The 22,967-nt window shown below is 45.0% G+C and overlaps 1 protein-coding gene across 4 annotated transcripts in view; it reads left to right on the top strand.

Annotated features, from left to right (window-relative positions):
* Positions 1–22,967, top strand: part of LRP1 (LDL receptor related protein 1) — a 328,104-nt gene that overhangs the window by 166,734 nt on the left and 138,403 nt on the right. For all 4 annotated transcript variants that reach the window (XM_056562521.1, XM_056562523.1, XM_056562520.1 and 1 more), the window contains exons 10-16: positions 1,930–2,073; positions 11,085–11,321; positions 14,740–14,920; positions 15,103–15,325; positions 16,135–16,324; positions 17,861–17,986; positions 19,467–19,607. In XM_056562521.1, the coding sequence (XP_056418496.1) occupies positions 1,930–2,073; positions 11,085–11,321; positions 14,740–14,920; positions 15,103–15,325; positions 16,135–16,324; positions 17,861–17,986; positions 19,467–19,607 (1,242 nt within the window). The remainder of the gene's footprint in view (positions 1–1,929; positions 2,074–11,084; positions 11,322–14,739; positions 14,921–15,102; positions 15,326–16,134; positions 16,325–17,860; positions 17,987–19,466; positions 19,608–22,967) is intronic.

Here is a 22,967-nt window from a genome sequence, read left to right on the forward strand (position 1 = left end):
TGCCAAGTTCATCCACCACGCCCGACGTGAGTTTCACCAACATCTTCACAAAATGCATACCAGGGACATTCTGGCCAGGATCTACAGTGACTTTATTAGTACGGAGTGCACAGTACTTGGTGTTATTGACTGTTTGGTTTGGCAGTATATGTTTTTCTCGGTGGGTAGTTTTGTGAGGTGTACTGTGGACCTATTTATTTAAGGAAAATCATTTAAAGATGTTGAGGTTTATTTAGAAAAGTCTACAAAGTTTTTTTTTTTTTCTTGTGTGACTGCGGGTTCTTTCTCTCAGTAGTGGTTTTCTGAAAGGGGTACTCCACTGGCCAGCAATCGGAAGTAAATGTTCCGAACACTGTTTTATTTTTATTTTTTTGCGCTGCGGGGGTAGGCCACGCACCTCGTGAAGTCACAGCCACGCCCCCTCAATGCAAGTCTATGGGAGGGGGCATGACTGCCGTCATGCCCACTCCCATAGACTTCCATTGAGGGGGTGTGGCCATGACATCATGAGGGGCGTGGCCGACCCCCGCAGCAGGAACTTCCGAACGTTGGCCAAAGGAGTACCCCTTTAAATATCCCTTGACTTTTGTGGACTGCTATTGTATTGTACAGCTGGACCACGATTAAACTGAAGAACAGATAAAAAAAATGTATGACACTTTCATACTGCCTGAACGATAAGGCCTATACCATGAATGATGGTTATGCTTAAAAAAAATTTATGACGCTTTCATACTGCCTGAACCATAAGGCCTGTACCATGAATGATGGTTATGCTTAAAAAAAATGTATGACGCTTTCATACTGCCTGAACCATAAGGCCTCTACCATGAATGATGGTTATGCTTACCTTATGAACCATATGATGTGTTGTGCACTAGTGTGCATTGACCATTACAAGTTATTGTGGTTGTTTTACCGGTTTTTAACTAATGCAGCTATTAAATGGTCATGTACACTTATATAGTTCTATGCAAGGCTTCTCTAGTCAGATATCCCCAGATAAAAGGGGTTTTTCATTTTTTATTTATTTATTTTTTAAATAATTGCTAACCCAGCTCCCATTGAAGTGTGTGGGAGCTAAGGTGCAGGAACAAGAACAGTTACCATCGGCAATGTATGGAGCCGTCTGCTTCCTGCTCTGTTCTCTATGTTCATGGGCGGCAAGCAGCGGATCAGCAGGTGTGCCGGGTGTCAAATCCCCACAAATCAATTTTTGATAACATGTTTTGAGGATAGGAAAGTAAAAGTCATGGAACTCTCCTTTAAAGGAAATCTGTCACCAGTGTCACCTGCACTAACCTGTCGGTACCGACAGGTAGTGCAGGTGACACTGATGACAACGGTACTTACCTTGTCCCGTTCCATGCAGGGGATCTCCGGTAATCTCCTCCGTTAGCTTCAGCTCCGGGTCCGGCTTGGGGCACGGGCAGAGCTTAGTGACTTCACCACTGCTGTTCTCTAGCAGCGGGACCCAGCAGAGAGCTGCAGCGGTGATGTCACTAAGCTCCGCCCATGCCCCAAGCTGCTGCTGGTTCCCGCTGTTAGAGAACAGCAGAGGTGACGTCACTAAGCAATCACCGTCTGTGCCTCAAGCCGGGCCCGGAGCTGAAGCAAATGGAGGAGGTAAGTACTGATTTTCATCAGTGTCACCTCCACGACCTGTCGGTACTGAGAGGTTAGTGCAGGTGACACTGGTGACAGATTTCCTCTAAGTATCTGTGCTGGTCTAGGCATGAAATGTTCATTCACGTTGTGGTAAACTAGATTTATGGCCTAATTAAAGAAATGAATTATTCTCATCTGAACAGTTACAATGTGTAATAACTTTATGTCATCCGGCTTGTAATATGTGAACAGAATTCTGTACGAGAATGGAGCACCATGTCCCTCAGTGCAGTCATGCCCATCTCTTGTCCTTCTTTCCAGTACGGAGCCACGCCTGTGAACTGGATCAGTATAAGAAGCCCGGAGGATGCTCAGATATTTGTCTTCTTGGCAGCAATCACAAGACCAGAACATGTCGGTGCCGCTCAGGGTTCAGCCTTGGCAGTGATGGCAAGTCATGCAAAAGTAAGCCCCATTCATGCAGACGCAATACATTTTTGATGATGTGTCAATGATCTTGACATTTTTCATGCTTATTTAACTTTTCATTTCCTGCACATGTTCATATCTGTTTCCAGATATTTAAGTGTTCACCATCTTTAATCTCACTTATTTTTTAGTTTCCACTCATTGGGGGACATGTATCAAAGATTTTACCCCTGTTTTGTGTGTATTTTTTTGCGCCAAATTTTGTGCAAGCCCTTTTTTTGCGCATTTTTTTGCGCACGTTTTGGTAGAGCATGTCCTCCACATGTGGCTGAATCAGGGTGCCTTGGAGTGACATCTATAGTACACATGGATTTATTAACTGCATACTTTTTTTTTTACACCCAAAATTTTGCCGCAGGAGCTGTTTTTTTTTTTTTTTTGCGCAAATATAAGCCATCTTGGACTTAACGTAGCAAGATGCTCTAAGTCATTGATTCTATTTTCCAAAGAGTGGATTTAGGAGATTACTATATTTACCCGCAATTTATGAAGCTCATTGCGCTTGATTGATAAATTTAGCTCTTCTGCGCATAATTTAGAGTCCGGGAAAAGGGGTAAACTGCTTCTACCATACACAAATAATGATACATGTCCCCCATTGAGAATTCGAATATTTGACAATAAGGATAATTAAGGGCGCTACTCCACTGCCCCAGCATCCAAAACATTTAGTTCCGAGCGCTGGTTGTGGGCTGTGGGGGTTGTGACGTCACATCCACTCCCCCTCGTGACATCATGCCACGCCCCCTCATTTTGGGGGTCCATGTACTCTATGGCTTCAATTGCTTCTTTTCACACAACGTCTGTGCATCTCGCAGCAGCAGTTCTGACCATCAGACTGTCTCTTAAGTTTCAGCTACTAGTGGCGCCACTGAATTTGTGATTTACTGCACTTAGGCTCAGTCCATCTCTACTAACAGAGTTTTGATGAAGAACTTCAGGATGTGGGGGTGGGGCAATACTTGGCTCAGACTGCTCATATCTGTTCATACAGCCAGTGCTTCCTTCAGCTCCAATCTTTGCAGTCGCAAGTAAGCTAGCTCCTGCTTTGTGATCAAATGGTAACCATCACTTAATTTATTATCTATGGGACTTCCAAATGCTTCTGAATTTCTGTCGGCAATCCTCAGATATCCCAAAGAGAATTATTGGAGCAGTGGCTGTGCATTTGCAACCAACTTGGTTCATTCAGGGATGCATTTTTACCGTGTTCTGACGATTGACAGGGGTCCTGGCGGTCAGACCTCCCAATGATCAGTAAGTTGTCCCCTATTCTGTGGAAGTGAGGGTGGGTGTCACGATGCCGGCTGGCAGGAGGTGGATCCTCTGTGCCAGAGAGGGATGGCGAGGACCGTGCTAGTGGACCGGTTCTAAGTCACTACTGGTTTTCACCAGAGCCCGCCGCAAAGCGGGATGGTCTTGCTGCGGCGGTAGTGACCAGGTCGTATCCACTAGCAACGGCTCACCTCTCTGGCTGCTGAAGATAGGCGCGGTACAAGGGAGTAGACAGAAGCAAGGTCGGACGTAGCAGAAGGTCGGGGCAGGCAGCAAGGATCGTAGTCAGGGGCAACGGCAGGAGGTCTGGAACACAGGCTAGGAACACACAAGGAAACGCTTTCACTGGCACGATGGCAACAAGATCCGGCAAGGAAGTGCAGGGGAAGTGAGGTGATATAGGGAAGTGCACAGGTGATCAGACTAATTGGAACCACTGCGCCAATCAGCGGCGCAGTGGCCCTTTAAATCGCAAAGACCCGGCGCGCGCGCGCCCTAAGGAGCGGGGCCGCGCGCGCCGGGACAGGACCGACGGGGAGCGAGTCAGGTACGGGAGCCGGGGTGCGCATCGCGAGCGGGCGCTACCCGCATCGCGAATCGCATCCCGGCTGGAGGCGGTATCGCAGCGCCCCGGGTCAGTGGATCTGACCGGAGCGCTGCAGTGAGGAGAGTGTAGCGAGCGCTCCGGGGAGGAGCGGGGACCCGGAGCGCTCGGCGTAACAGTACCCCCCCCCTTGGGTCTCCCCCTCTTCTTAGAGCCTGAGAACCTGAGGAGCAGACTTTTGTCTAGGATATTGTCCTCAGGTTCCCAGGATCTCTCTTCTGGACCACAACCCTCCCAATCCACTAAAAAAAAGGTTTTCCCTCTGACCTTTTTGGATGCCAGAATTTCTTTGACGGAGAAGATGTCCGAGGAGCCGGAAACAGGAGTGGGAGGAACAGATTTGGGAGAGAAACGGTTGATAAGTGGTTTAAGAAGAGAAACGTGAAAGGCATTAGGAATACGAAGAGAAGGAGGAAGAAGAAGTTTGTAAGAGACAGGATTAATCTGGCACAAAATTTTGAAAGGACCAAGATAGCGTGGTCCCAACTTGTAGCTAGGGACACGGAAGCGGACATATTTAGCGGAGAGCCATACCTTGTCTCCAGGGGAAAAAATGGGAGGAGCTCTTCTTTTCTTATCCGCGAACTTCTTCATGCGTGATGAAGCCTGTAAGAGAGAATTTTGGGTCTCTCTCCATATGATGGAAAGGTCACGAGAAATTTCATCCACAGCGGGCAGACCAGAGGGCAACGGGGTAGGGAGGGGGGGAAGAGGGTGACGGCCGTACACCACGAAAAATGGGGATTTGGAGGAAGATTCAGAGACTCTGAAGTTATACGAGAATTCGGCCCATGGAAGAAGATCTGCCCAGTCATCCTGGCGGGAGGAAACAAAATGTCGTAAATAATCACCCAAGACCTGGTTAACTCTTTCTACTTGTCCATTGGATTGAGGATGATATGCAGAAGAAAAATTTAATTTAATCTTGAGTTGTTTACAGAGAGCCCTCCAGAATTTAGACACGAATTGGACGCCTCTATCCGAGACGATCTGCGTAGGCAACCCGTGAAGACGAAAAATGTGTACAAAAAATTGTTTAGCCAACTGAGGCGCTGAAGGAAGACCAGGAAGAGGGATGAAATGTGCCATTTTGGAGAATCGATCAACGACCACCCAAATAACAGTGTTGCCACGGGAAGGGGGTAAATCAGTAATAAAATCCATACCAATCAGAGACCAAGGCTGTTCGGGGACAGGCAGAGGATGAAGAAAACCAGCGGGCTTCTGGCGAGGAGTCTTATCCCGGGCACAGATAGTGCAGGCTCGCACAAAGTCCACAACATCCGTCTCCAGAGTCGGCCACCAATAGAAGCGAGAGATGAGTTGCACAGATTTCTTGATGCCTGCATGACCTGCGAGATGGGAGGAGTGACCCCATTTGAGGATTCCGAGGCGTTGGCGTGGAGAAACAAAGGTCTTTCCTGGAGGAGTTTGCCTGATGGAGGCTGGAGAAGTGGAAATCAGGCAGTCAGGAGGAATGATGTGTTGCGGAGAGAGTTCAACTTCAGAAGCATCCGAGGAACGAGAGAGAGCATCGGCCCTAATGTTCTTATCGGCAGGCCGAAAGTGAATTTCAAAATTAAATCGGGCAAAGAACAGAGACCACCTGGCCTGGCGAGGATTCAGCCGTTGGGCAGACTGGAGGTAGGAGAGGTTCTTGTGATCGGTGTAAATAATAACTGGAAATCTTGATCCCTCCAGCAGATGCCTCCATTCCTCAAGTGCTAATTTAATGGCTAGAAGCTCTCGATCCCCGATGGAGTAGTTCCTCTCCGCCGGAGAGAAGGTCCTAGAAAAAAAACCACAAGTAACAGCATGCCCGGAAGAATTTTTTTGTAGAAGGACAGCTCCAGCTCCCACTGAGGAGGCATCAACCTCCAATAGGAAGGGTTTGGAAGGGTCAGGTCTGGAGAGCACGGGAGCCGAAGAAAAGGCAGACTTGAGCCGTTTAAAGGCGTCTTCCGCTTGAGGAGGCCAAGACTTGGGATCGGCATTTTTTTTGGTTAAAGCCACGATAGGAGCCACAACGGTAGAAAAATGTGGAATAAATTGCCTGTAATAATTGGCGAACCCCAAAAAGCGTTGAATAGCACGGAGTCCGGAGGGGCGTGGCCAATCTAAGACGGCAGAGAGTGTGTCTGGATCCATTTGTAGTCCCTGGCCAGAGACCAAGTATCCTAGGAAAGGAAGAGATTGGCATTCAAACAGACATTTCTCTATTTTGGCATAGAGTTGATTGTCACGAAGTCTCTGAAGAACCATACGGACATGCTGGCGGTGTTCTTCTAGATTGGCAGAAAAAATCAGGATATCGTCCAGATATACAACAACACAGGAGTATAAAAGATCACGAAAAATTTCATTAACAAAGTCTTGGAAGACGGCAGGGGCGTTGCACAGGCCAAAGGGCATGACCAGATACTCAAAGTGTCCATCTCTGGTGTTAAATGCCGTTTTCCACTCATCCCCCTCTCTGATGCGGATGAGATTATAAGCACCTCTTAAGTCCAGTTTGGTAAAGATGTGGGCACCTTGGAGGCGATCAAAGAGTTCAGAGATGAGGGGTAGGGGGTAGCGGTTCTTAACCGTGATTTTATTAAGACCGCGGTAGTCAATGCAAGGACGTAGGGAGCCATCTTTTTTGGACACAAAGAAAAATCCGGCTCCGGCAGGAGAGGAGGATTTACGGATAAAGCCCTTTTTTAAATTTTCCTGGACGTATTCAGACATGGCAAGAGTCTCTGGGGCGGATAGAGGATAAATTCTGCCCCGGGGTGGAGTAGTGCCCGGGAGGAGGTCGATAGGACAATCATAAGGCCTGTGAGGAGGTAGAGTCTCAGCTTGTTTTTTGCAAAAAACATCCGCAAAGTCCATATAGGCCTTAGGGAGACCGGTCACAGGAGGAACCACAGAGTCACGGCAAGGGTTACTGGGAACCGGTTTTAGGCAGTCCTTGGAACAAGAGGGCCCCCAACTCTTGATCTCCCCAGTGGACCAATCCAGGGTTGGGGAATGAAGTTGAAGCCAGGGAAGTCCAAGGAGAATTTCAGAAGTGCAATTGGGGAGGACCAAAAGTTCAATCCTCTCGTGGTGAGATCCGATGCACATTAGAAGGGGCTCCGTGCGGAAACGTATGGTACAGTCCAATCTTTCATTGTTTACACAATTGATGTAGAGGGGTCTGGCGAGACTGGTCACTGGGATGTTGAACCTGTTGACGAGAGAGGCCAAAATAAAATTTCCTGCAGATCCGGAGTCCAAGAAGGCCATAGTAGAGAAGGAGAAGGCAGAGGCAGACATCCGCACAGGCACAGTAAAACGTGGAGAAGCAGAGTAGACATCAAGGACTGTCTCACCTTTGTGCGGAGTCAGCGTACGTCTTTCCAGGCGGGGAGGACGGATAGGACAATCCTTCAGGAAGTGTTCGGTACTAGCACAGTACAGGCAGAGGTTCTCCATGCGGCGTCGTGTCCTCTCTTGAGGTGTCAGGCGAGACCGGTCGACCTGCATAGCCTCCACGGCGGGAGGCACAGGAACGGATTGCAGGGGACCAGAGGAGAGAGGAGCCGAGGAGAAGAAACGCCTCGTGCGAACAGAGTCCATATCCTGGCGGAGCTCCTGACGCCTTTCGGAAAAACGCATGTCAATGCGAGTGGCTAGGTGAATGAGTTCATGTAGATTAGCAGGGATTTCTCGTGCGGCCAGAACATCTTTAATGTTGCTGGATAGGCCTTTTTTAAAGGTCGCGCAGAGGGCCTCATTATTCCAGGATAATTCTGAAGCAAGAGTACGGAATTGTACGGCATACTCGCCAACGGAAGAATTACCCTGGACCAGGTTCAACAGGGCAGTCTCAGCAGAAGAGGCTCGGGCAGGTTCCTCAAAGACACTTCGGATTTCCGAGAAGAAGGAGTGTACAGAGGCAGTGACGGGGTCATTGCGGTCCCAGAGCGGTGTGGCCCAAGACAGGGCTTTTCCAGACAGAAGGCTGACTACGAAAGCCACCTTAGACCTTTCAGTGGGAAACTGGTCCGACATCATCTCCAAGTGCAGGGAGCATTGGGAAAGAAAGCCACGGCAAAACTTAGAGTCCCCATCAAATTTATCCGGCAAGGATAGGCGTAAACCAGAAGCGGCCACTCGCTGCGGAGGAGGTGCAGGAGCTGGCGGAGGAGATGATTGCTGAAGCTGTGGTAGTAACTGCTGTAGCATAACGGTCAGTTGAGACAGCTGTTGGCCTTGTTGCGCTATCTGTTGTGACTGCTGGGCGACCACCGTGGTGAGGTCAGCGACAACTGGCAGAGGAACTTCAGCGGGATCCATGGCCGGATCTACTGTCACGATGCCGGCTGGCAGGAGGTGGATCCTCTGTGCCAGAGAGGGATGGCGAGGACCGTGCTAGTGGACCGGTTCTAAGTCACTACTGGTTTTCACCAGAGCCCGCCGCAAAGCGGGATGGTCTTGCTGCGGCGGTAGTGACCAGGTCGTATCCACTAGCAACGGCTCACCTCTCTTGCTGCTGAAGATAGGCGCGGTACAAGGGAGTAGACAGAAGCAAGGTCGGACGTAGCAGAAGGTCGGGGCAGGCAGCAAGGATCGTAGTCAGGGGCAACGGCAGGAGGTCTGGAACACAGGCTAGGAACACACAAGGAAACGCTTTCACTGGCACGATGGCAACAAGATCCGGCAAGGAAGTGCAGGGGAAGTGAGGTGATATAGGGAAGTGCACAGGTGATCAGACTAATTGGAACCACTGCGCCAATCAGCGGCGCAGTGGCCCTTTAAATCGCAAAGACCCGGCGCGCGCGCGCCCTAAGGAGCGGGGCCGCGCGCGCCGGGACAGGACCGACGGGGAGCGAGTCAGGTACGGGAGCCGGGGTGCGCATCGCGAGCGGGCGCTACCCGCATCGCGAATCGCATCCCGGCTGGAGGCGGTATCGCAGCGCCCCGGGTCAGTGGATCTGACCGGAGCGCTGCAGTGAGGAGAGTGTAGCGAGCGCTCCGGGGAGGAGCGGGGACCCGGAGCGCTCGGCGTAACAGTGGGGCTTAGCTACTGCCATTTGCAGAAGAGTGGGAGAGCAAGCTTGTAACTGCAAGCTGTAAGCCTGTCTGCCTCCTCCAGAGTATTTTTACGGTCCCTGAAAGTTAAATTAAGGCTTCCCTCTCATATCGGCGGCAATTTATTACATAGTGCAAACCCCTACCTGTGCGCCTGATATTGATTTCTTTTCACATTGCACCTTGCAAACCCAGTGCAGCAGTAACCCCTTCATTCTCCACATGCCATCTTTAGTTCTGTACTGTAAATATTTCTCCAGCACAGAGACAGCCTGTTCAGTCTAGTGCATTTCCACCAGCACGATGTCATAGTGGCATAGTAATAAGGCATAGGTGCTGTATTTTCCAACTTAAATAAGGAAAAGGAAGAACCTGCACATGTTCTACTACCATACAACCAAGCTCTGGTCCCACCTCGGGAAAAAGTGATCATGAGAAATAGCTGTGCACTATGGATGGAGCTCTCAGGGGCTTAGTTACAGCAGTGAGAGCACTAAAAAACACCTTGTCAACACTCTAAAGAGTTTATTTAACAAAATCCAGGCTTAAAAAAAAAAAAAAAAAAAAAGTCTTTTGAAACGACAGGTATGCTGTTTTATTACATTCCATTGGTTATTGTTCTGATATTACCGAAAATGTTTTTTTGCAAATGTGAGAGCGTAATCGATGTATTTATCATTAGTGTCTATTAGTAATGTACAGCTCTCTCTGTAAGTAGGCTGGAGGCGCTTTCTCAGCCCAGTGTAAGCTGCCGAACGTGTCTGGTAACCATGTCCTGTGACATCAATGGGTTATGGAGGATTAACCTAAAGTGTCTGTTTAGTTTTACAGAAACTGCACCATTTTTGTACATTGGCTGTGGCCTTTATAAAATGCCTTACCACATGCTGTCAATGGATAGGAACCCCGTTATTGCTTGGGGGGGGGGGGGGGGGTTGGAATGCGAGGAGGACTGTGCCAATGTTCTGTACTATAATTTACTATACTTACCCACTGTGGTAGTTACCTATCACAGTCTCCTGCAGCTTCCTTATATGTGCCTGCTTCTGAGGAGCAGGGCCTGCACTCTTAGCCTATTACTGGCCAAGATGGAACACCACTGCAGCCGATAAGTGGGCAGATCCTGCTTCTAGGTGTCATATTGGAAGCAGGTACAAGCGCAGAGCAGAGGGGGACAGGAAGTAGCCATACCAGAAGATGTGAGAGACCGCAGTAGGCAAGTATTTATTTTGTACATGTGCATCCAAAGAGTTACTCGGCACTGCTTAAGGGACTAATATTACCCCTAGGAGTGGTTACTTTCGTGATCCCGACAGTTCACCTGCCAGATGGTGCTCACTGCGTGGATAGTGGTAGTATATTCTACTGTATTTACGTAGAAAAGAAAGGCAGGGCACTCACCATAGGCATATAAAAAGTCAATGATTAGATAAGGTGCATACAAGACAGGAATTGACGGACAAAGGTACGGGGATGGACTCCCAGGCAACGGTGCCGTTTCGCGCAGCAAGTGCTTTGACTGGCCCACTTGGGCCAGTCGAAGCGCTTACTGCACGAAACGGCACCATTGCCCAGGAGTCCATCCCCTATCTATGTCCACATCCGTTACTGCCTTGTATGCACCTTGTCTAATCGTTGAATAAAGAAGACCTTTTGTGTGCCTATAGTGAGTGCCTTCATTTCTTTTCTACGTATATACAGTTGAATATATATTTTGTACTTTTAGAATCCCTCCAGTTACATAACAAAAAATGTCTGTAAAAAAAAATATGTATATATATTTTTTAGCTGCTATTTAGGCAAATACAGTAAAAAGATGAACATTTCGGCTACGTGTGAGCAAATCCTTTTTATCCATGAGGAAATGAAAATTTTTATTACACACAATTATTGTTAGATCCTTTGTAGAATCCTTTATTATATGTCTACTGCTACGCTGGCTCTGTGTACATACTCTCTTGGTGATTTTTCATCAAGACACTTAATCCTGTGTATGGAAACCTCTTTTGTACATACATCAACACTATTGAAACAATTCCTGTTGTTTCAGAGCCAGAACACGAACTCTTCTTGGTTTACGGTAGAGGACGCCCAGGCATCATCAGAGGGATGGATATGGGAGCCAATATTCCAGATGAACACATGATTCCTATTGAGAACTTAATGAACCCCCGAGCCCTGGACTTTCACGCAGAGTATGGCTTCATGTACTTTGCCGACACCACAAGCTTTTTGATTGGAAGGCAGAAGATTGATGGAACTGGTCGTGAAAACATTCTCCAAGAAGGTGAGATCAGTTCACATCCAAGACTTGTCTAATAGTAAAAATCTAAAAAAAAATACTTGTTGTTTTATTAATTTAGTGATGGTGTTCCATGTTGTTATATGCACTGTGAAGTCTTTGTTAGGTTATGTTAACACGGCAAAATTTTCGCAATTCTGCAGAATTCCACGGTTTTTCTGTACTTGCGGAATCCGTGCAGAATTTTCTGCAGTTTCCTTCAGAATTCTGCGGAATTCCTGAGTACACATATAAATGTGGGCACATAGGGGAGATTCATCAAAACCTGTCCAGAGGAAAAGTTGCTGAGTTGCTCATAGCAACCAGTCAGATTGCTTCTTTCATTTTGCATAGGCCTGGTTAAAAAAGAAAGAAGCGAGCTGATTGGTTGTTATGGGCAACTCAGCAACTTTTCCTCTGGACAGGTTTTGATAAATCTCTGCCATAATGTTACTAACGTGCAAATTCCGCATGAATACTGCACTTTCTGCAGAAATTAAAGCCCCATTGACCTCCATAGGATTTCTTTGCGGAATTCTGCAAAATTATAACACAAGACTTATGTTTTTGCAGAATTTCTGCAGCTGTGTGAATGGGACAGCCAAATCCCATTGAAGTGAAAGGGCAATTGAAGGGGTACTCCGCCCCTAGACATCTTATCCCCTATGCAAAGGATAGGGGATAAGATGTCTGATCGCGGGGGTCCCGCCGCTGTGCATCCCTGCGATCTCCCTGCTGCCACCGGCATTTGTTTACAGCATCAGGTGCAGCGCCGGAGGCTTGTGACGTCATGGCCACGTCCGCTCGTGACTTCACTCCCACGCCCCCTCAATGCAAGTCTATGGGAGGGGGTGTGACGTCCCCTCCCATAGACTTGCATTGAGGGGGCGAGACCGCGACGTCACAAGTGGGGCGTGACCGTGACGTCACAAGCCTCCGCCCCGCATCGCCTGTCATCCCGCATGGAGCGAAGTTCGCTCCGTGCACCGGATGTCTGGGGTGCCGCAGCCAAGATCGCGGGGGTCCCCAGACATCTTATCTTTTGGATAGGAGATAAGATGTCTAGGGGCGGAGTATTCCCTTTAATTTTTTCAGAATTTTCATGCAGGTTTCAGCACAGAAATTCTGCATTGAGAACATGCCCTTAGAAAGAAACACGAAAAAAAAGGCATTGTAATTCTGTGCCCTCACAATGTCACGAATAATGAGGCCAGCTCTATTGTACGAAGGTTTTTTTTACTTGCATTTGCCTAAATTCTGAATGATCGGCCTTGGGTAGGCAGTGTATTTCGAGTCTGATTCTTGCAAAGAGATTAAAAAACAGTCTAAGTGCCAAATGATTCTCCTCCTCCCCCTACCCTCAATTCCCGGAGGCTTATGCATTCTTTTCAGTGTGTGACATGAGCTGTCCAGCCTGGTACAATCCAGCTCATTAACTAGGTGTGATGGTCCATAGACGCCGGTCTGACATTGCGGCTGTCACTGCTTTTTTATTTTTTTATTTTTATATATATTCGGAGAAAAAAATAGGATGTTACTACTTGATTTATAGCCGGAATTGCGATCATTTTCTTCATTTATGCCTTAGTAGATTTATTGAAGAATTGGCCAAATCGAGTAAATTCGATTTTGCAATATTTACCAGGTTAGATCGTTGTAGAGAATCTTTAATATATTGATTTTGTAAAACAAAATGTATTTCCTTTGCAGAAGTGTATATGTATTCTGGCCTCCAATATCTCTTACCTTGCCGTTGACTATTCTCGTCATGCAACCACTAGCAGGGTGTGCCAGAATGTGGTGAATGATTTACACATTAGACACTTTTATAATAGTGCTATATCATCTGCTTTGCTTGTTTATTCAGTAGTTTTCCATCTGGAGCTATAAATTTGTTCTATTTTATTGTCTCTATATTTGCCCATCAGGTGTGATGTATTTTCTGCTTGATATGTCTTAAAAAATTGATATCCAATGGAGCTACTGATGGGCCATATTGCCTATTGTCATGTGACCTCTTTTTACTGAAGCATGACATATGCTGCTCTGGCTCACAGTGGTATATAATGCCACTCTACGGTAATGTGACTCTCCATCAATTCTGGTGAAGTAAAAGGAACTACACAGGTTAACTCGAAAGGATCAAAACTTTTTTTTCTGCTTATCCGTATGATTGAAAAAGCCGCATTTACGGAAATCATGATCATGCAGATTTTTATTTGAAGCTATACATATCTTGTGTATAAGTTAAATTAGGCCTGCATACATACAGTGAAGGAAAAAATTATTTGATCCCTGCTGATTTTGTACGTTTGCCCACTAAGAGATGATCAGTCTCTAATTTAATTGTAGACTATATTTCAACAGTGAGACACAAAAAAAACAATAACAAAAAATAAAAATCCAGAAAAATGCATTTCAATTAAGTTGAAATATGGAGATGATTTGTATTTCACAGGCTGTGTACTCATGTCTACCACAACAAATTATTGGGTCGTTTTTGAAACGCATGGCCCAAATCATGTTAAAAGTTGTGAATTTTACCACAATTTCCGTCATCAGGTCACTTGCCATAAAGCACACTGTTTTTACAGCGATTTCGGCCATTCGCAGCAAAAATGCATGTGGTAATTAGTTGCGGTAATACATACGTGTAGGTAGAGATAATGTGGACAGCACCAAACGATAGAACAGAGTCGGAGAAATAAAGTATCCAGCAAGGTAGGAAAGCACAGCTGAGCTAATCAAGGTAGGAAGTATAAACAGACATATCCGCACTCACCACCGGGTTCGGCACGAGACGTTCCTATGTGGAGACGGCCATGGGATCAGAGCGACGGCAACTCTTTGTGCGCTCAGAGGCGAAAACCGGGTATTTCGCGCACTTGCGCTTCATCCGGCCTTGAAGGCCAGATGAAGCGCAAGTGCGCGAAATAGCCGGTTATCGCCTCTGAGCGCACAAAGCAATGCCGTCGCTCTGATCCCATGGCCGTCTCCACATATGAACGTCTCGTACCGAACCCGGTGGTGAGTGCGAATATGTCTGTTTATACTTCCTATCTATGATTAGTTGCGGTAACACAACCTGTGAAAGCATCCTAATTGTAAACAAGTATTTACTCCTCCTATTGATATGCAAGATTTGTGGCTCCCAGGTGTCTTTTATATGAGCGGAGATTAGGAGCACTCTCAGAAAGGGTCAGTGGGCAATTTGTATAAAATCAGCAGGGGATCAAATATTTTTTTCTTTTCCTGTATGTCTGGAAATCTGTGTCCACTGACATCCCACTAGGTGCCATATAGGCTGAAATTGTGCTTGGTGTGTGCACCATGGCAAGGCATGGATAGTTGACATTATGTATTTGTTTGAATTGTATCTGTTATAAAGCCTTGAATACATTTTGAATGTCATTGCTTATTCTAGGTATCCACAACGTAGAAGGTGTTGCTGTAGATTGGATGGGTAACAATCTGTACTGGACAGATGATGGCCCAAAGAAGACCATTAGTGTGGCTCGCTTAGAGAAGGCATCTCAAACCAGAAAAACTATAGTAGAGGGCAGAATGACTCACCCAAGAGCCATTGTGGTGGATCCTCTGAATGGGTAAATTATAAATGAAGTATATCTTTATTTCTTTTTAATAATATCTTACTGGAATTTAGGTAGCCGTTTTTCAGCATGTGCTTTGTCAATGAATGCTCATTTTACCAATAAAGTTTAGAAGAGGTTTCTGTGCTGACTTTCCTTGGACTTTGGGAGCTGATGTTTATTAAATCTTTTTAAAGTTGGATGTACTGGACTGATTGGGAAGAAGATCCTAAAGATAGCAAGCGTGGAAAGATCGAAAGAGCGTGGATGGATGGCTCTAACCGGAACGTCTTTGTTACATCTAAAGCTGTTCTCTGGCCTAATGGACTGAGCATAGACATTCCAAGAAAAATGTTATACTGGGTAGATGCCTTTTATGACCGTATTGAAATGGTATACCTCAATGGCACTGGTCGCAAGGTAAGAATGGTCTGCCTATAAGCATGTTCTGTCATACTTTCAAAGTTTGTTTAAGGCTGGGTCCACACTACGTTTTGTCCCATACGGGAGCGCATACGGCAGGGGGGAGCTAAAAGCTCGCGCTCCCGTATGTCACCGTATGCGCTCCCGTATGTCATTCATTTCAATGAGCCGACCGGAGTGAAACGTTCGGTCCGGTCGGCTCATTTTTGCGCCGTATGCGCTTTAACAACCGGACCTAAAACCGTGGTTGACCACAGTTTTAGGTCCGGTTGTAAAAGCGCATACGGCGCAAAAATGAGCCGACCGGACCGAACGTTTCACTCCGGTCGGCTCATTGAAATGAATGACATACGGGAGCGCATACGGTAACATACGGGAGCGCGAGCTTTTAGCTCCCCCCTGCCGTATGCGCTCCCGTATGGGACAAAACGTAGTGTGGACCCAGCCTAACTCACATGAACGGATTCTATGTAAATGCTGGTTTACCTCTACAACTGATCACTAGATAAGCTAATGCAGGGAGTAAAATAGTATTTATAAGGACATTTTCATTTGATAAAATATTGTTAATACTACTTATTCCCCCCAATCTGTACAATCGTGAGCCAGTATTGCTAATGTAGCCTTGCCTGGGTGATGATTATGAAAAAGTAATAGAGATACCTAAGTACTTTGGCATGGCTACTGTATTGTGCTCAAATCCTTTCAAGCATATACCATAGTCCCCACTGCTGGGAGCCATCAGTATTCTTTTAGTCTTTCATCTACAAGAGATGACCATGTTTTTTTTTGTGTTTTTTTTATAGGCTGTATATGAAGGTCCAGAGTTGAATCACGCTTTTGGTCTTTGCCACTATAGTAACTATCTGTTCTGGACAGAGTACAGAAGTGGTAGCATTTACCGGTTAGATCAAGCCTCCAAAACAGTCACCCTACTTAGGAACGAGAGACCACCAATCTTTGAGATCCGAATGTATGATGCTCAACAGCAGCAAGGTAAGAATAGTCCAATTCTTCGATACTAGAGAAAAACTGACATTCATTTTGTTTTTATATCTTAAAGGGGTGTTCTGCTACTCAGCGTTTGGAACAAACTGTTCTGAACGCTGGTGCCGGGAGCTCATGACGTCATAGCCCCTATGGGAGGAGGCGTGATGGCGAAGTACCCCTTTAATGTACCTACACCTTAAGTATTCAGGATCTGAGTAACCTGCATGTACATATATCAGATAATATACTCCTTAGACATAACAGGGTACTAGTTGGCATTGCCCCAAGTGTGGAAGAATTGTTGGACTGGTCTCTGATAACAATGAAAGTGCTATGCGTTGTGAAGTGAATGGTGTACTTTGTCTCAGTCTCTCAGTCCGAGCATTGTACTTCAGCAGTCTGGATTGAATTGTTCACCCTACGCCTTTTGTTGACAAAGTGTTTTGTGCATTTTTTATGCCAAACATAAGTTGTTTATATCTTGATATCAATCTTTATGCATTCCTTTAAATGTAGCCAAATATTTTCATTTTTTTCTGTATGAATGCCATGAATAGAGAAGTCATTCAGAGATAAGGTTTAATTTTTTAAGTTTTGTTTTCTTCCTTCCTTTTTTTTTGTTTGTTCTGTTTCCATACAGTATTTTAATTCTGTCAGTTCTGACTGTTCTCCCCAGGAAGGGGATACATATAAAAACCGCTTCAAAGGATAAAAAATAGTCTTTGAGGGCTGGTATTGTTAAATGGGCACTGTCACTTAAAACAAAAATAACTTTTAGGTTTTCTAGAAACATGTAAGAAGTTTTAATCGGTCCAATTCTCAGTGCTGAGACCCCCTACTCTTCGTTACATGAAGCAAGGAGAAGCACTTGGCTGAGCACTTCACCCCTGGCTTGCTGTATTATCCATCTCTCCGCAGGAGGTTGTCTTCATCTTAAGTTGATGGGGCCACCTCCTGCAGTGAGACTGGGATCTCAGTGAGCTGGGGAGAGAAGTGCTCAGTGTAGAGCTTCTCCTGGCTGTATCTAACCATGAATAGGGGTCTTAGCACTGAGACCAGACCGATCAGCCCTTGTCTCTAGGCTATATGAAAAGTTTTACCAAAATGGCAAGGACACGTTAAAGCTTAAGGGAATCTGTAACTAGTTTCATGCTGTCTAAACAGGCAGCATTATACACTGTGACAGGCTTTCCTATCACAATGATCTACAATTCTCTCTGAATGGCAGTGCCTTTTCAGAGAAATTATAGTATTACCTATGGCCAGAAATGAGGCGCAAAGTCATTTGGGTGGTCCCCGGCAGCTTTATTGGTAAGTGATCTTTCTAAAACTGCACAACTATTTGAAATGATTTATCATTTTGATAAGTACACTCTCAGTACCTGTGGTTCGGGCAGCATGTAACTAATAACAGGTTCTCTTTAGTATAGTCATCATGTCTTCATGCCTATTTCAGGTCAGACACTGTTTTCCATGCAAAAGCCACTTTTGACTGGTTTTCTTGTCTGTTTGCTAAAAGTTATTTTGCTTTTGTTTTTAAAGTGGGCTCCAATGCTTGCCGCGTAAATAATGGTGGGTGTAGTAGCCTTTGCCTGGCAGTGCCTGGGGGAAGACAGTGTGCCTGTGCCGAGGACCAGATTCTGGATGATGACAATGTCACCTGTAAAGGTAAAGCTTCTTTTGTTTTATTCTTTAGCTCTCACATACTTTAAATTAAAGTAGGTTATCTCATTCACATCTAATAGGTCATATGGACATCAAAGAATGGCACGATACCCAATTGTGACTTTCTGAAGCTAGGTCAAAGAGTAAGAATGGCCCCCATTTTGACAAACCCTGTCTGCCCATATATTACATTTTCATTTGGATTGCTTGCATTTAATATTAGATTGCTGCTGTAGCTGTCAGGAGCTGACGGAGTACAGTTATTAAATAAGGTTTAAACTTCACAAGAACATGTAATCTAGTCTTAAACATGTACATTAAAAGCTATGGACACTTTTGCACAGATTTTTTTTCTTGGAAGGGGAGAATCCTTGAAGGGCAGATCACACAGGCTGTAGATAGAGAGAAAAGCAAATATAAGGCAGTTTACAGAGGAGCACATGGGTTGTTTACAAGAACAGAGTGAAAGCAATGCACCCACAGCAGGCTGTAAAAGAAAAAACAACTAAAAATGTTTTATACAAACCTATGGACTAAAGTGTTTTTGAAACATAATAATTACAAACCATGAATAAAAATTGTCTTTAAAAAGGGATATACTTGCCTAGCTTTTTAAAGAGGCTGCTTGAAGGAGGTGGTGGGAGTTGGTCCCCCACTGATTTAACATGGATGCATTTCCTGAGGATAGGCCATCAGTTTCAGGATAATCCCTTTAAATTGATTCTATTTTCAGTCCATTTTACAAATAACGCTTGCCTTCAGTAAAGTTCTTTAAAAAGCCTGACTGGGTTCAGAACACAGTGCCGCCATAGCTGTCCATGATGTTTGGTTAACATAGAAGGCTTTTGGCTTCACTCTGGCCACCAATTCAAGCGAAGCCTTTTATTTGTGCACTGACCCAGATGCATAAATAAAAGCTTATGAATGCAAGCATTGCTACCTATTATTGATTCAAGGGAGGATCCATTTTGAGAGGTATATTGTGCATTATTTATTGCTTGATTGAAACGAGACACCTTCCTGATTTTCCTGTCAAAATATTAAATGGAAATGCCGTTCTACTTGAGTGCATTCTGCAGAAGCTTAATGTTTGTTTTCTTCCTTTGTGAATTCTTACTTTTTAATTTTAGCAATGAAAAGTATGACTAGCCTTCTTTTTTATATTTTTTTTTTGTAGAGAATAAACCTTTAAGTAGTAGTAATTTAATATTAAGAGTACATTTTTAAATAAAATGCTTTTAAAGCTGTATGGAGAATAATCTAATCCCTCCTATCCATATGCCAGAATCATACAATATCATTAGTTATGAGTGGCCTTCACCCTGGATGTGAACCTGACCATGTACGATCAGCATTAAAATTTATTCGCCGAATAAGATAAACACTAAAGTTTTATGGCGTCTCCAGATTTTAATTAAATTCCTAATTGGATTTGTGTCTTAATATTAAGCTCTAACATACCTATATTTTATTCTTTTTCAAGCCAATCCATTATACATCCCCCCTCCCCAATGTCAGCCTGGGGAGTTTGCCTGCAAGAACAGTCGCTGTATCCAGGAACGCTGGAAGTGTGATGGAGACAATGACTGTCTAGATAACAGTGATGAGGCTCCTGATCTATGCCGTAAGTAGCCATTGCTTGTGGCAGCTTTGCCTTTAACTTCCCCTTATATTTAGTAACTAGACTTCAGATCCTAAACTCACCTCTGACATGACTATTTAAGCATGGATATGTAATTTTCATAAAATAACAACTATGGTGCATCTCCGCTGTTGTTCCTCCTGGAAATGTATGAATACATCGACAACAATTCCCCTTTAAAAAGTGGTGTGTAGGGATACACCTCCAACTTGTAACACCCAGTTGTCTATGAATTAATATATATTTTTATTAAAAAGAATGGATACAATACTTTGTTGTTTTCCTCTTTGTTGTTTTTAAAATTATTTTGCTGGGAACAAGAAAAGGTATATACTCACCTCAGTCCCTCACAGCTCCTCATCCCTACAAGTCACAGCTACGTCCTGCTTCCTGTTGAAACGCCATCTCAACAGCAACTGTCTGCTCAGGCAATCACTGATCGAGACGGGACAAAGCTTATACCAGTGAGTGGACAGATACTGCTGAGACCACGTGTCGACAGGAACTAGGAAGCAGCGGTGATGAGCTGAGGACCTGAAGATGCCAGACGGGGGAATCTGGGTAGATGAGTATTGCTTCCTTTTAGGATATACATAAACCAGCACAATATATACATATGTGTGTATGTGTGTGTATATATATATATATATGTATATATCCTTTTCCTGAACAACCCCTTTAAAGGGTATTCTGATGGTGACTTGTTTCAGTCTGTTTCCTGCTTAAAGGGGTTGTCCCTCCTTCGGCTTCTCCAGCCTGTTTGCAGTGACCAGAGGTGGTTGGAAAAGCTAACATTGTCCAAAGCAGGCAAGTTATGCAATTTGCAATTTTTTGCCATTACAGCTAGGGATCGGCTGATTATCGGTTTGGCCGATATTATCGGCCGATATTCACGATTTTGGACATTGCCTTTTACCTTGCCGATAATCCGATAATGTACGCGCCCCCCGCAGTGGCAGCTGAGGCAATGGGGCAGTGGCGGTGGTCGGACTAAGGACCGGCAGGGAGAGAGAAGCGGGTGGCGGCAGCAGTCTCTGGCCCAGCAAAAGCCGATGCAGTTCATTGATTTAAAGCGCCCGCTTTAAATCATTGATCTGCAGCGGGGCCGGGTGCTGCAATAGCTGATTACTTAAACCGGAATATCGGTATAAGTTATCGGCTATCGGCCTTAAAGTCCGCAGATTATCGGTATCGGCCCTAAAAAATCGATATCGGTCAATCCCTAATTACAACTACTTTTGGCTTCACCTATAAAATAAAGTACACTGTATGTACAAGAATGTTTCTCAGACAGACAGCAGAACACTTTCTCCTCCAAGTTTTTTTTTTACTTCCCATGGATTGCTCCATCTCTATGCCCCATCTGATGCTTAATATAATGGTGATGGGTAGACAATGAAGTGCTAGCAAGATGCCTTCTACAAATAATTCGTTTTTTGGATGATGTGACAGATGGAGAAGGTTGTTCTCTGGGCCAGTATGGTCTCAGCTATGAAGTAACTAAAATGGAATGGATCAAATAAATTACAATTTCTAAACAAATAGATGAAAAAACCGCTTTTAACTGTAATTTGGATCAGCACAAGACTCCTCTGGACATTTGAGCTGTGACTTCTGGAATGTTAGTGATACCTTGAATAGAAGAAGAGTTATCTGTAATTTTCTGGTAATGGGACCCTTGTCCCTCCGGGTATAATTATCCGCCATTCTACAAGCACATTAGCTTCTTAATTGCTATTGGAGATGTAAATGCCGCAACAAAGGTTGTGCGCTAAAGAGCGAGCGGGTTGTAGCAATTAAATCTCCTAGTTGGGGAAGATTACGATATTTTCCGTGCCATGAATATAATAATCTAAATCAATTGGTAGAGGTCAAAAAGTATTTCTTTAGCTTCCTTTAAATAACTTTACAGATCCTGTCCCCTATACATTACTCATCGTTTTATTGCATTTATAAATATGTATTGAGGTATAATTTATTTCTAAAACAGAAGGTCAACTCTTTGAGGAGATTGTATCAATGTCTTGTATTGGTGCTTGCTCTTAAACAGCCAGCAGCCTTTACAAATGTATACACTGAAATATGTATTCCATTGGTTTAAAGCAGGGATGGTCTTTGGATGGTGCCTTGTGCAGTACCTTCTATTGGTTTCCCCCATTTGGTACCATCATAAAGTGTGCAGGCAGCTCTCTATACCATACAACAACTAATTACTAGTAACGTACAGGATGATGCCGAAATGACAGTGCCATACTTTGGGCAAATACCGTATATACTGAAGTATAAGCCGAGTTTTTCAGCACGATTTTTCGTGCTGAAAAAACCCCCCTCGGCTTATACTCGAGTGAACTCTCCGCCTGTCAATCCCTTCTCAGTGGTCTTCAACCTGCGGACCACCAGATGTTGCAAAACTACAACTCCCAGCATGCCTGGACAGCCATCGGCTGTCCGGGCATTCTGGGAGTTTTAGTTTTGAAACATCTGGAGGTCCGCAGGTTGAAGACCACTGCCTTGGTCATCATCCAGACCCCCCCCCCCCCCTTTAGTTTTCGTCCCTGTGCGTCGTCAAGGCAACGTCACTAGTCCGGGGCGGGGGTCTGGATGATGACAAAGGCCGCAGTGGTCTTCAACCTGCGGACCTCCAGATGTTTCAAAACTACAACTCCCAGCATTCCCGGACAGCCGATGGCTGTCCGGGCATGCTGGGAGTTGTAGTTTTGCAACAACTGGAGGTCCGCAGGTTGAATACCACTGGATTGACAGGCAGTGATGATGAAGGGGGGGGGTGGGATGATGACAGGGGGATGATGACAGAAGGTGAAGATGAAGGGGGGAGGTGTGGGATGATAACAGGGGGATGACAGGCGATGATGATGGAGGGGATGATGACAGGCGGTGATGATGAAGGAGGGGGATGATGAAGGGGGGGTGATGACAGGGTGATGACGAGTGTTGATGATGACATGGGGGGGATGATGTATTTCCCACCCTAGGCTTATAGTCGAGTCAATAACTTTTCCTGGGTTTTTGGGGTGAAATTAGGGGCCTCGGCTTATATTTGGGTCGGCTTATACTCGAGTATATACAGTAAGACTTTCATACAGTTGTCTACATTACAGCTAGAGATGAGTGAATCTTTGGTAAAATGTGCAAAATATAATGCATTATCCATTGATTCGTATAGCTTTTCTGCTTTTCAAGTGTTACCATTCAGCAAAGTCTGCTAGAACACAGTCCCCGGTCTGGGGAATGGGAACACATTGCACAAAATATTTACTTATATTTTATTTGCATCCAGCCCACACCTACTTGCTTGTCTTTGTACAGAATTAAGAATAGGTG

The sequence above is a fragment of the Hyla sarda genome, chromosome 2 (assembly GCF_029499605.1).
Source record: "Hyla sarda isolate aHylSar1 chromosome 2, aHylSar1.hap1, whole genome shotgun sequence".
NCBI lineage: Eukaryota > Metazoa > Chordata > Amphibia > Anura > Hylidae > Hyla > Hyla sarda.